Below are 13,937 nucleotides of genomic sequence, written 5' to 3'. Positions count from 1 at the left end.
CCTTATACTATTTGTTTTCCCATTTCAGGACTTATGACAAAGATCCCTAGTACTGTAATAGCTGCCAGCAACAATTTTCTCATGTTGCTTGCACCAATCCTAGCGCTGGTTCAGGAGCGAGATGGCTGAAGGAAAAAAAAACCTGCTGAGCCAATCCAAACACTCCATTTTTAAATCTCTCCAGCCTCCCGTGGACCCAACCGTTTAGATATGCAATTATTTTTTACCCTTAATTTCTCATAAACTACTAAACTTATTTATACCAAATCACAAAGAGCACATTCTGCGGGCCAAGATCTAGCTTTGTGCCAAATTTGGTATAATGGCGTTCAGCCGTTTTTGCTGTAGCCAGTCTTGAAGAAGTCTATGGAAAATAAATGGAGATTTTACGTTTTGTGAACCCCCTTTTTTCTTGCCCCGCTTGACTAATCACTCAGAATCTTTCCAGAAAAGAGCTGAGGTGGATAAATCTTTTTTGGAAAGTCTTGTGAAGATTTGTCAAACAAGGCCAAAGTTATTAGCAAACTAAAAAACACTCTATGGAAAAGCATACCTAACTATAACTACCTAGTGGTGACACATACACACCACACACCCCCACACACCCATCCCCAGACTTCCATCCCACTTGCCACCGGGTAGTTGGAGTTTTTTCAGAGACAATTTATCGATTTGGTAATAATTTTGGCACCGTTTAACAAATTTTACGAAAGTGTCTTTAAAAAAAAAAGTCTCCACCTCCGCTTCTCCCTGGAAAGTTTGGGGTGACACTCCAAGTAGGAGGAGAGAAAAGGTGGAATGCCCAAAACATGTTTTCTCCTTGCAATTTTTCTATAGGAAAATTGAACAGCAATACCACAAAAACGGCTGAACAGAATAACACCAAATTTGGACAAAAGCTACATCTTGGTCAAGAAAAAGTGCTTGTTTGTGATTTGGTGTAAATATGTTCACTAGTTTTGGAGAAATTAAGGTTCACCATTTATGTATATTTCATGCAGAGGTTCTGCAGATCCATGAGGTTAAACATGCCTTGCTAGCCACAGCCTGAAGGAAAGTTATGGCCTCCATCTTAAGACTCTGAATCGCTTTAAAATGGTTTTTCCAATGTGTTTTTCCTTAGATCTAGATGCCCTTGTTGGAGGTGAAGTTGGAGGATTAGAGATTGGGAAATTGCCATTCGGTGCATGTGAAGATCCTATTAGGTGAGGGTTTTTTTTAGAAATACTATTTATTCAAAATGAATTATGTGCTGCTTTTAGCTTAACAATTTTAAAGTTTAAATCTGACCTAAACGGCTACTTTAAAAGTGTAGATAGTTATGGATCTTTTCTCTGTTTTACTGCACATGATTGTGCCCTCAATAATGTTGTTCATGTTAATTAAGTTCACTTGATAAGTATGAATCAAATTGAAATACACTAAAGACACAAAAACAAGAAGCATTTGTGTGAAGCCAAACCTGCCCACATAAAAAGGAGATAGGTGAAGGTAAGAACTGTCCTAACAATCATTTGAATTTGTGAAACAATCCTTTGTCCCCCAAAGCAAAATCCATAATTTCAATATCCAATATCCAGGCATTCCCCAGCCTTCCTTTTAGAGAATGTGAAAAGGATAGAGCACTCTCCTTCCAAGGATCCATGACATCAACAACATAATTAAAACATGTAAGGCGTCATGGTAAGCCTTCAGAGAAGTCATTTCTTAGAAACAACTTCCAAAGATAAAGACCCAACTAACCTTCTGTTTCTCAGAACTCATCCCAACTTCACTTCTTAAAGTGATCAGCCTCTGTATGAGATCTTACTCTTTAAAGCTTCCTAATTATTTCCTGGCCCACAAAACAGTTATGGACAACATAAAAGTTGGGCAGGTTTCACAGTTACTTAAAAAGCCCATGGTGTATACAGTGGATTTGAACAGCTTCCACCCACTTTGCAATTTACCCACCCTAGTCAGTCTCAAAGCTATGTGTGGAAACTAAGTGCATATTCTTTTATTAAGAAAGCAACCTCAAGGATGAGTGAAATCAGTGCTACGGGTGAGTTTGCAGCACTTAGACCTTAACCTTGAAGATAGCCGATTAATTACTGCACATGTGGAAAAAGGAGACTCCTGCCTCCTCATCTTTCTTGACCCTTCAGCATCCTTTGACATGGTTAATCACTTCATTCTCCTGAGGTTGAAATGGCACAGCTGACAGTTGTTTGCCACCAGACCTGGGTATCCATCAGCAACACAAATTAGCTAGATCTCTCCAACCCTGCTGTGCTATAAGATGTTCCGCAAGGCTATATTCTTTCCCCCATGTTCTTCAATATTTCCATGGAACATCATGCCTCCATCCTAAATTAATCTAACATCTCTAGCCATTTCTATACTGATAATATTAATTGCTGACCCACGGAGATGAAGTGTTAAGACACAAGTGCTGAATGATATTCAAGCAAAGATGACGCATCATCTTAAACTAAAACCCACTCAAAATTGAGTTCCTCCTGATCTGTCCTTCTTTTTCTGTTTCACAGGTATCTCTTTATTAATTTATAAAATTGTCTCTCCAACAAAAATATATGGCACACATTTTGAATCTTATACATATTGCTGCAGACAAGATGGCAGTGTCCATTACTGCATATCCATTTCTTTTTGCATTTGATGTACAATTTTGCCTGCTCAGTATGCACATCAACTGTTATTCAGCATGTTCGAGACACCACTAAAAAAAATCAAATAACAAATCTAAAGTTAAACAACTTTACACTTTAGGTATGTAAATATCCTCAACCACAACCACAAACTCTGTACTACTTCAGACAGTTGAACAATGAAAAACATTCAGGATATTGTTCATTTTTCATTGTTCAACTGTCCACCCAAGGTGCAGCAACCTTATCCACTCCCTGAAATGAGTAGTATGCATTAAATGTCCTATTTGATGGCATTGCCTTCATGTGGTACGACAATGATGTGAGGCACAAGCTGCCCTTATTTCAATATTCCTCAAGCATCGCACAGTACACCAGACGCCATTCCGCATACCCTCGCCAAGAGTCCCTGTCCTGATCTGTTCTCCTTAATGTACTTATCTTTTCCTAGTTTGGCTGAGCACAGTCATGGTATTAGACTGCAGCACCTCTCTTGCAGAATGTGCTAAGTTTCTTGGCTTCATCTTGGATAAGAATGTTCGTATACAGGTACAATTTGCCTGACTAGCCAAAGAGGTGCATTTTCAACTCAGCCTCTAGCTATAAATTAAACCTTTCATTCCAGAGGTAGCTCAGCCCCTAGTGCTCATAAAATTCCAAAAATAATTCTAATCACACTGTATTCAGCTGCCAGCTTGGCCATAGTCTTCAACGTTTGCTCTTTTCTCACCAATTGTTATCTCCCTAATTTTTCTTCAAAGTAGACTTTATCATACCTAACCACACACATGGCAGTGCACTCTGGGAACCTAAACTCCAGAGCTCTCACTACTCTTCTCCTTGAATCGCCAGCCTTTAAGAAGTTGTAAACATTTAAGCAATCCTTGTGGCAAAGCATCCCTCAGTGTGTAGAAATCCATCTCACCAGACTTTTGGGCAGCCAAATCCTACAAATTGCTCAAAAAAGAGTTGAAAATGTATTTTCTAATTCAAGTAAAAATCTTTGTAATATTGTTTTGTTTACAAATTATTATACTGCCATAAGGCCCGAGACGTGCATCTTTCCCGATAATTCTGAAGTACATTCTTAAAGTAAAATGTATATCTTTTGTATAGGCAAATATATTTTACATGATTTTCTTCTCTTTCAGTGAACTTCATTTAGCCGCTACGTGGCCCTGTCTTACAGAAGGTATCATTGTCGACAACGATGTCTATTCGTACGTATTTGACTACTTAGTAGTCTGAATTTCTTTTTTTGATAACTTTGTCACTGCTTGATAAGTTATTGATGCCCCATGAGTTATGCATTTTATATTGGAGTGCATGTTGTGTTTTTTTCTGAAAATTAAAACCTTAGGTTTGAGTGCCAGTACTTCTACAACAGTGGATGCTCTATATACAATTGTTGAGGTTTGGCAGTGCTGAGTTTAATGCATGTTCTGAAGTGATGCTGCTGATTGGGATTGAGTCCTATTGGCAGAGCTAAGTGTTAACTGTATGGTTATTAATGAAGAAAGCTTCGTTTGAAAGGCCTGATGTCATGGGAGAGGGTTATGAAGGTGAAAATTTTGAAGCTTCAAATTTGGACACACTCATAATATTGATCTAGCCTTAGCTTTCACCAGTGTGGTTAAGAAAAGGAAACACTACTACTGGTATAGTGATAGCACCAAGAGGCTGAGGCATGACCTCGTCATATTTGGCAGATCATGACTTGGGGTCTCTAAGTGGTAGAGCGATGTCAAGAGGGATAATTGACCAGTGACATCCTAGCAAGTGTGAACCATATCAATTCTTAGCAAATCATGTAAAAGCCAAATGACAATGTATAATGTTTAGAGCTGCAGTTTTACTTATTTTGTGTTTTGGTATCTAAAACCAAAATAAAATATTTTTAAAAGCTGCAGTTTAGTTGCACTGGAATACCAGAAATTAGTGTTTTGCTTTCCATAGATTCAGATTCAGATTTGTTAAGTCTTTATTTAGATCATACTGATCATGAAAGACAATAAATATATAACATCACAAAAAAAGAAGGGAAAAAAAAATATATACATAGTATCCAAAACTTAACAATGACAGTACGTGACAAAATAGTAATACATGATAAAAGACAAGTGAATTTGTTTTTAATTTAAAAAGACTTACACAAACATTTTTTGGGTTACATTTTTTTTAAAAACGGTACAAGCCGTTGACGGTGGCTAAAAGAAATTATCTTTCATTACATCTAAAATTCTAAAACCATGGATCCCAATGCTGGCTGAGGGGTATAATACATGCCAGGGCAGAAGAAGCAAAGTAGAAGACAGTGATTATAAATAATCACTGTTGCAGTCTACTTGCTTTCGATCTTGTCGGATTCTCCACACCCATCCAAGAAACTTCACTAGGGCAATCACGATTGCCTCCTGTGTGCTTGTCTTTAGTATTCGCAGTGCAGTAGCACGACCTGGAGCCCATATTCAAGCAAATTGGTTTAAGTTTAAGTAAAATGTGAGAAATTGTCTCGTCCACATTCTGGCAGTATGTGCATTTACTGTCTTGAGAGTGGTGCCAGGTTTTGGTGAAATCTTGAATCGGTAAAGTACCTGTCCTAAACTGAAAGAAACGTTTCCTGTCAGTGGGCTTAGTTATGAAGTCCCAGAAGTCTTCATACAAAGGTTCCGACTTGTGTTCCAGGAAGATACTGGTCAGTGATGATGAGCTAGAAGAACACAGATTGTCAGCTCTAATCATAGCTCAATATGCTTCTTTGAAAACTTTTTTAGGGGGAAATGTGTTATTCTCCATGTCATCCCACAGGTGCCCCATGCCCATGTTCACTAGAGAGCTTTTCACCCGCTGTAACCTGCTGATCTTGTGAGAGTTATCAGCATCTCTAATGTCTTTAAGTGCTTGGGCATAGAGGGCTAGCTCCGGAGTGGACCATAGTCTTCTCCAATAGGCCAATGGTCTAAACCTAGCAACCTCTGCCAGGGTGTTGCACCCCCAATCAAAATATAGGGGTGTGAGTGGAGTGCTTTGGGGAAGGCCAGTTAGACCTCTCACAAATCTGTTTTGAGCCAGGACTAATGGGGACAGGTTTTCAAATCCCCAGAGTTCCGCAACATAGAGAGTGGAGGCCATAACCTTGGAGTTGTATATCTTAAGTACAGGTCCAACCGGCTTGGTCAGGGAGAGCCTGTGTTCTTTCAAAAGTGCTCCTGCAAGCTAGGAGTGCTTAAGCGCCATCATTTCTATCTGGGGTTTCAAGTCTAGTTTATGGCCAACAGTTATTCCAAGATAGGTGAATATATCTATTTGTTCCAAAAGTTCCTCATTCATAACAACCCTTGACTTAATTACTTTGTTTGTGCAGTACCATGAATTTAGTTTTGTCCACATTTACCACTAACTCGTGTGCCTTACAGAATGACTCAAAGCGGATTAATGCTCGCTGCAACCCAACTTGTGTTTTTGATAGAATTAGGGTATCATCAGGGAACATAAGTATTGGGACCTTTTTGCCTGCAACTGAGGGTGCGTTGGTGGAGAATTCTCAAAAATAATTAACCACCCCGTTTTTAAACAATGAAAACAGGGTGGGAGCCAGAACGCACCCTTGTCGCGCCCCTTTAAGGATTGGGAACCTGGGGGTGATGTTTCCTTGCGAACCCCAGCGAACCTGTGCATAATTGAATTTGTGCAGTTTAACTACAAGCTGTAGGAGCTCTAAAGGTAACCCTAAATCTTTCAATTCGGCCCAGAGCTTGTTTCTCGGGACCGTATCGAATGCAGCTTTGGGGTCTACAAAGGCTGCATAGATGGTACCGCCCGCTAGTTGTACAACACGCCAGTAGATTGAAACAAAATAAAACCATTGGTCAATTGTACTTACAAGGGCCCTAAAGCCTGCTTGAAGTGGGGATATGTTCTCTGCTATCCAAATCTAGATTCTGTTCAGCACAAGTCTGGCCTTAATCTTTTGGGTGGAATCGATTAGGCTGATTGGCCTATAATTGCTGGGGCTAGAGCGAGCTCCCTTTTTGAATATAGGTACAATTTTGGCTCCTCGCCAAGAGTCTGGAATAGAAGCTCCACTGGCTATCGCGTTGGCAAGGATCATGTATACTTATCAGATAAAAATAGGTCTGCCAGGATACAATCGGGGCCAGGGCACTTCCCCTTGGTGCTGAGTTCATAGTGTTTTCCACTTCACTTATAGTAAATGTTACCAAAGTATCGGTGCTTGGTACTTGGAAGAGGGGTGCATTCTCTCCAACTGCAAATTGTTTCTCAAAGAAGGAGAGACCCATTGGTCAGGTGCTATATAGTTTTGGGGGGTATTACCTTGTCTTCCTCTGCCCCACTTTACCAGCTGCCAGAAGGATTGCATATTTCTCATTTTGCTAATCTGTCAAAGTTCTAACCACCGTTGTTCATCCCATTCCTTTTTTGCTGCTATTTGCATAGATTTATACTGTTTATGTGCTATTTAAACTTAGCCTTGTCTTTGGTTTTAATTTCCCGAGATAGCTGCTTATATGCTTCCTTACAGGCCTTATTGTACCAATGGTCATGTTTAAGTAAAGGTCTCTTTGACGTTTTGAGAGGTTTGACAAAGAAGGACCTAATCTTTCCGAACATGGTCTCATTGATTTGGGTGATATTAAGGTTAATTTTCCCCTGATAATTAAATTTTTGTAGACCATCTAATGTGCTCATCACCTCTTCTTTCATTTTTTCAAGGTATCTTTCTTTTTCGACAATCCGAGACCATTTAATCCTCCTCATGTCGTTACTTATTATAGCATCAGCAGTCTCAATCACGTTGGCTCTGGGCAGGGATGTTATGTGGCCGGTTACCTTAAGTGTTTGCAACAATGGATTATGGTCGCATTTGTTCCTCACACAGACCTCCATATCCATGAGAGATGGCCAGTTCTCTATGTTAATAAGGATGTAGTCAATATGACTGCTTCTCAGGCCATAACTGTATGTATGGGATCCTAAGCGATCAGAGGGTGTATGTCCATTGGCTGCCCTAACTCCCCTTTCTAAGCTGAATGCTTTTAGTTGGAGCGCTGCCTCGGTCCACTTTTTAATTGATGGTATCGCCAGTTGGGGAATACCCCTCTGAGCATCTTCGTCTGCACTAAGGTTGCTATCCTCAGAGTCCAGAGGCTCAAATGTAGTGTTAAAATCATCTGCTATGACTACATTGTTCCCTTCATTCATTCTGTCTAAAAAGCTGTTAAGATCGGTGATTGCCTCCCGCTACACCCCTGGCATATACGTTAACAATAAGTAGGTTAGGGGGGTATCTGGGGCAAATGAGTAGTGCCATAATGTCTGTGTTGTCAGTCTCCTTTTCTACGATCTTGCAAGAGGAGCTATGTCTTACCCAAATTGTTAGCCCTCCTGAGGGTCTGCCTTTTCGTTCACCGATTCCTGGTTTTGAGAAGTTTAAATAACCAGGATGGTAGACTGGAGTAAGCTCCCAGGTCTCTTGAAACGCTATAATATCTTGTTTATCTATAAAGTTTGACCAGTTCAGTGATGGTGTCTTGGAGGACAGCCCCGCTATGTTCCAGTAGGCTAGTGTCATAAGAGATGTATCTTGATTACCTACTGAGTTACCCAAGCTAGCCTCTATATCTTTACCCAAATTGGCAATAGCTGGAACTGTAGCATGGTTGCCTGTGGGACAGGGTTGGTCAACCTGTGATGATGTTGAGGCCCTGGGGGGGTTCAACTACAAAGTCGGTCCTGACATAGCCAACACTGGGGGGGTAACCCTATGCGGTGACTATCAACTGCCCCTGATTGAGGGGCTACTGGGAGTCTGGGTGAGGGGCAAAAGTTTATTAAACATCAATTTATGTTTTGTAGAGATGAATCCCCAATGTGACTTAGCCCTGGGGCATTAGATGATTGGGTGGAAACAGAGTCGGGGGGGTTAAGTTTCATCCTAATATTTGTGTGTATCATGTGGGATGTTCTTAAATCAAAAGCCACCAGTTTTTCTACCAGCAATGAAGAGGCAAGGGTAAGACGCACATAATCAGGGTTATTACCCATAGATGGGTATCTAGTAGCAGAAGATACCTTCTTCCTGATTATGGATCTGCACTTACGCACATGTCTCAACCACTGAGTACATTTATTAATCAGAGATTGCTCATCTTCCTTAATTAAGCTGGGTGAGGGTTTTGGAACATTAGTCAGGAAAATTTGACATTTAGAGGTACGGGACAAGGATTTAACATAGTGGCTCGCCCTGTCAGATGGAATTATCCTGGGCTGGTCGTTGAGATGGGAAAAATTATGGGTTTATTTTCTATTATCCACATTATGCATGCTATGGTAACTGTTCACTGCCTTTACATTGGTAGCGGAATACTGCATACTTTTTGAGCCACAAGTCGGTTGTTTGTTGAATGTTGCAAATTGCCCATTGGCTTTGGTTTCAATGTTTAGACTGCGTAGGTTCCTCTTAGTGATGTTACTCATTCTGCAAGCTTGGACCCGGGTCGGGGCTTTGATAGCTGGAAGGATTGTACTAGTGCATAATTTTAGTGCTGTGGAAAGTGTGTCGATCGTACCCTTAAGTAGACTGACTTCCTCTATAAGTTGCTTGGTCTGAGCTTTTAGATCGGCTATCTGTCCCCTAAACAAGTCTTTGCATGAACACATACCCCTACTGATTATATTGTCACATTTGGAGAGTTCGCCTTCAGACCCCTTAGAACACTGCTGGTCACTGGGTTCCTCTGGGATTTCCATTAGGGGTAAAAATCTATTTGAACATATGATGGCAGGTTCAATGGCACTTATTGTTGGTGAACGGGAGCTTAATAAAGGAGAATTGTTACTATCGTGAGCAGACGCTTGCTGATCCTTCAAGATAGGCCTTGTAAACATGTCAGGGATTAACGGGACAACCTTATGGGGTGTGGTGGTGGAATTGAGGGGCAATGCGCTGGCCACATTTGGATCGCTGCCACTCGAAACCCCCCCCCCCCCAGTCTGCTGCTTTCCTTTTCCCCATTGGATCAAGTAGAGTTTTGTACAACGGAGACAACAATGTATAGGAATACCGGGGATAAAGTGCATGTGACAGAGACAAGTAAAATAGTTTGCATACAACCAAAACATGCCTCGGTAAACAAAATTAATACTACTTGCAACTTTAGCCTACAGCCAAAATAAGTAACAAAAGCGATGTCAGTAGATAAATGATTAACATAGTGATATGAGTAAATTGTCATTGGCATGAAAAACAGTACCTTATAGGTCCGATAGAACAATCGCAAAGCAAGTAACAGAGGGTTGACCCTGCCTCTTCCTGGCGCAGCCCGGGCACGCCCGTGCGCATCCCGCGCTGCAGGAGCCCACGGCTGGATTTAAAGCGCCTCCTGGCGCTTTCAGGTGACAAGGCGGCCGGGTGATGGTTTGGCAAGGCAGGTTGGGCAATGTAGTACCCCTAGACCTTGGGACTTGATGCAGCGATGAGTGGCGATGAAAGCGGGTCCCACGCTGCGGGAGCCCGCGGCCGGATTTAAAGCGCCTCCTGCCGCCTTCAGGTGACAAGGCAGCCGGGTGCCAGTTTAGCAAGACAGGTTGGGCGATGTAGTCCCCCTAGACCTTGGGACTTGATGCAGCGATGAGTGGCTATGAAAGCAGATCCCATTAATTAACTAAATGTTTGGAGCAGATCCCATAAAAGATGTTTCTCACTTGATTGGTTTTTCACTTATTTACTTTGGCATTGCTCCCTGGGTATGTTATTGTTGAGAACTGTTGTTGATTGGGGATGTTTCTAGGTAGTTCGAACTGAACAATCTGTTTAATAAATTTACTGTTGCATTGTAGATTTTCTTTATTTTATCATTTGGTTTGTTGAAGGACTGAATAAAGCCATGTTGTGCATGATAAAATAAAATCAGTTTAGATACCACTTTTAAATTCATATTGTTTTTGTCCATCTTGTTTTAGTAGAGTCTGCGGTGGCAGCAGGCCCATGGTGCTGGGAGATACATGGTCGTTGGGGGGAGTTTATGGCATCAGAAGATTCTGTGACAGAAAAAAAGAGTATTGCGTCATGGGAGGTCTGATAAGGGCCTGATGTTAGGCAAGTTTTTGATGTCAAGGGCATAGATATTTCGTCTGGCGGGTAGTCGAGTTTGAGACTCCGATGGTTCTTAGTGCACCTGCAGAAGAGGGAGAGAAAAACAGCGAGACGACTTCTGGCGTGGAGCTAGACTCTAGTGGAGTCCCTTGACGTGCAGTTCGGTTTTGGGAGTGGTGGTGTTCGGACGGAATGCAAACAGGCCTTGGTGCTCGCAACAGTCTCTGGTACCTCTGTATTGGTCTAGTTTTGCTCCTGGGGATCCTGGCATCTCCAAACTTGGTGGGGAGATGGATCAGACCACCTGAACCAAGGCGACCTCTTCCTGGGTGGCTGCTGTGTAGGTTGACCTGGTGGTCAACAGATTGGTGTACCAAACATTGTGGTCGGTGGCTGCAGGAAAGTGGCTTCTCCACTTCAGTGGAGATGCTGGCTGGCTGGCGAAGTGCTGGTGGCATTCCGAGGCTTTTGGAATATGCACGGCTGCAGGACAAGTCGGGTCTGGGCGATTGACAGTAGCAGGCAGGCAGTATTTGGCAAAAAAGCCCACAGCTAGTCCTCTGTTCTCAAGTTCTTCTGCTCTTCTTTGTCCTTCTTTTGCAGTCAGTCAAATCTGAGTTCCTGGTATCTGGGGGCCACTTAAATACTGACTGAGTGAAGGGTAGTAGCCAATGGGCTTCTTACCCTTGTGGTCACTACACCCCTTATATGACCACTTCCTGTGGGGAGTGGGCATATCCTTGTCCCAGAGTTCCGAATTCAATCAAAATGGTAGAATCCTTCCTTCATGGAGCACATCAGGCAGACCACCTTGGTGGTGTGACTAGCCTGCTGGTGCAACATGCCTACTTGCATAGCTAATTTCTCATCTGTCTTGGTGACAAATGGGCCTTAGGGCAAGGAGTGGCATCTCCCAGGTCTGTGGAAAGCCTGGGTTTGAAGCCCCTGGCCTTGATGTGTTAAATCACTAGCCATCTTGCTGGGGGAGATGTAAACATCTCTTGCTGGAGCAGGCATTGTTTCTGACCTCTGAGTGCGCTGGATGTCACCTGCAGGGGTCAGAAACTTGTCTGCAGTGGCAGGCTGGTGGATACCAATTATCCAGTACACTAAAGGGCTGGTAGGTTTTCAGGGGCACCTCTAAGGCGCCCTCTGGGGGCATGTGTTAATAAATCCTCAACTGGCATCTGTACAGATTTATTAAGACCAGGTGTTTGATACCAAACACCATAGGTTTCAGTAAAGCCACCATGTAGCTGGGGAACTTGTAGTGACCAGTGCCCAGAACATATACTTAAGATGGCTTCCCTTTTTATTTATACTATCTTGTAATTGAACTAGACAGCACAAGTGCATATCTGCGCATGCAGATATGTCCTCACATGTAAAATAATACACCCGGCCTTCGGGCTGTAAGGCCTGCTGCAGGGCTGATTTGCAAATATTGCAAGCAGTGTCTGAGGGCATTGCAAAGAGGGTATTTTACCATGTTGTGTTTTCAGTTTTGTGTGCACCATTTCACTCATCCTGCAATGGCAGTCTGCATGAGTTTGGTGGTGGGTCCCTTAGGGTGGCACAATACATGCTACTGCCCTTAGGGACCCTCTTTAGTATCCATGCCCTAGGTACCATAGGTACCATTTACTAGGGACTTACAGAGGTGCTAAATGTCTTGCCAAAGGTCTTATCAATTGAGATACATTTGAACAGTTACCTTGTTTTAGGGAAAGAGTACTGGAACTGGTTAGCAGGAACCCATTGCACTTCAGTCAAAATTGCATTAAATACCAGGCAATAAGTGGGGGTAACCATGTCAAAAAGGGGCACTGTCCTACACCGCTGAAAACAGTGTGTCCAGACTTCACCACCAGGTTACCACATCTGCGGTCCATGTGCAATGCACTATGGATGAACCAGTCAGGAATATTTACCTATGCTTTTCCGCCTCTCCCACTCCTACCGTTCGTAGTTCGCAAGCTTAGGCAGACATTTATTACCCTCATCCTAGTAGCCCAAATTGGAGCGTGCCAGCCTTGGTACTGCACTCTGTTGGAACTCCCTAGATACTCACAAGAAGATCCCAACAGGCCGGACCTTCTCACGCGGACCAAGGAACTCTGGCACCCCAAACCTCAGCAGCGTAGACTTGTTATCTGGCTCCTGTGGTCTTAGAGTTTGGTTATCTCAACCTATCGGAGGAATGTATGCCAATTCATCGTGAAGCACGCCGGCCTCCTACCAGGGTCTACTGCACAGCCAAAAAGAAAGGTTTTGTACATTATTGCCTTCCAAAACACATAAATCCTCTTTCACTGGTGGTACATTGCCTATTACTTCCTCCACCTTCAACAGTCAGGCCTTGCCTATACCTCCATTCGCTTGCATTTGGCTGCTGTAGCTGCTTACCTACATAATAGGTACCACACCTTGCTCTTCAAAGTACCAGTCATTAAGGCCTTCTTGGAAAGGTTTAAAAGGGTTTACTTGCCCGCTTCGGTGTGGAATCTCAGCATAGTCTTAACTATGCTCACGGTCCTCATTTTGAGCCCCTTTACTTTTGCCTGCTTCAGTTCCTTTCTTGGAAGGTAGCTTTCCTTCTAGCCTTTACTTCCCTTAGGCGAGTCAGTGACGTACACTCTCTCAGCCTTTCTTCCAAGTTCATCCAGATAGGGCGGTCCGCAGAACCAACCGCAAATTTCTCCCCAAGTTGGTTCCCAGTTTTTATCTCAAACAAACGATTAAGTTGCCAGTTTTCTGTCCACATCCAGACTCTGTAGCTGAATGTGCCTTGCATACGCTGTATGTCAAAAGGGTGTTAATGTATTATGTGGAGAGAACAAAACTCTTTTGGAAGATCCAACTCTTCATGTCGTCCTCCAAGGCACACAAGGAGCATACCATTTCCAAACCAGGAATTGCTTGTTGGCTTGTCAAGTGTATTCAAAGTTGTTATGCTAAAGCTAGAAGGTCCCTACCTGTCCCTTTTAGAACCGATTCCAATCGCAAGAAAGGGACTTCTATGGCTTTCTCAGAGAATATACTGTTAGCTGATCTGTGTAAAGCAGCTACTTGATCCGCTTCTCACACATTTACTAAACATTACTGTGTGGATGTCCTGGCTAGACTGCAAGCTAGAGCTGGCCAGGCTGTCTCACACACTGTTTCAGTCT

General features: G+C 42.7%; 1 protein-coding gene across 6 annotated transcripts in view; it reads left to right on the top strand.

Annotated features, from left to right (window-relative positions):
* RAB3GAP1 (RAB3 GTPase activating protein catalytic subunit 1) overlaps positions 1-13,937 on the top strand; it is a 673,051-nt gene that overhangs the window by 299,751 nt on the left and 359,363 nt on the right. For all 6 annotated transcript variants that reach the window (XM_085645769.1, XM_085645771.1, XM_085645770.1 and 3 more), the window contains 2 exons: positions 1,124-1,205; positions 3,803-3,871. In XM_085645769.1, the coding sequence (XP_085501895.1) occupies positions 1,124-1,205; positions 3,803-3,871 (151 nt within the window). The remainder of the gene's footprint in view (positions 1-1,123; positions 1,206-3,802; positions 3,872-13,937) is intronic.

This window comes from Triturus cristatus, chromosome 3_1, assembly GCF_964204655.1.
Source record: "Triturus cristatus chromosome 3_1, aTriCri1.1, whole genome shotgun sequence".
In the NCBI taxonomy this organism is placed as follows: domain Eukaryota; kingdom Metazoa; phylum Chordata; class Amphibia; order Caudata; family Salamandridae; genus Triturus; species Triturus cristatus.
This window is presented reverse-complemented; position numbering and strand designations above follow the sequence as displayed.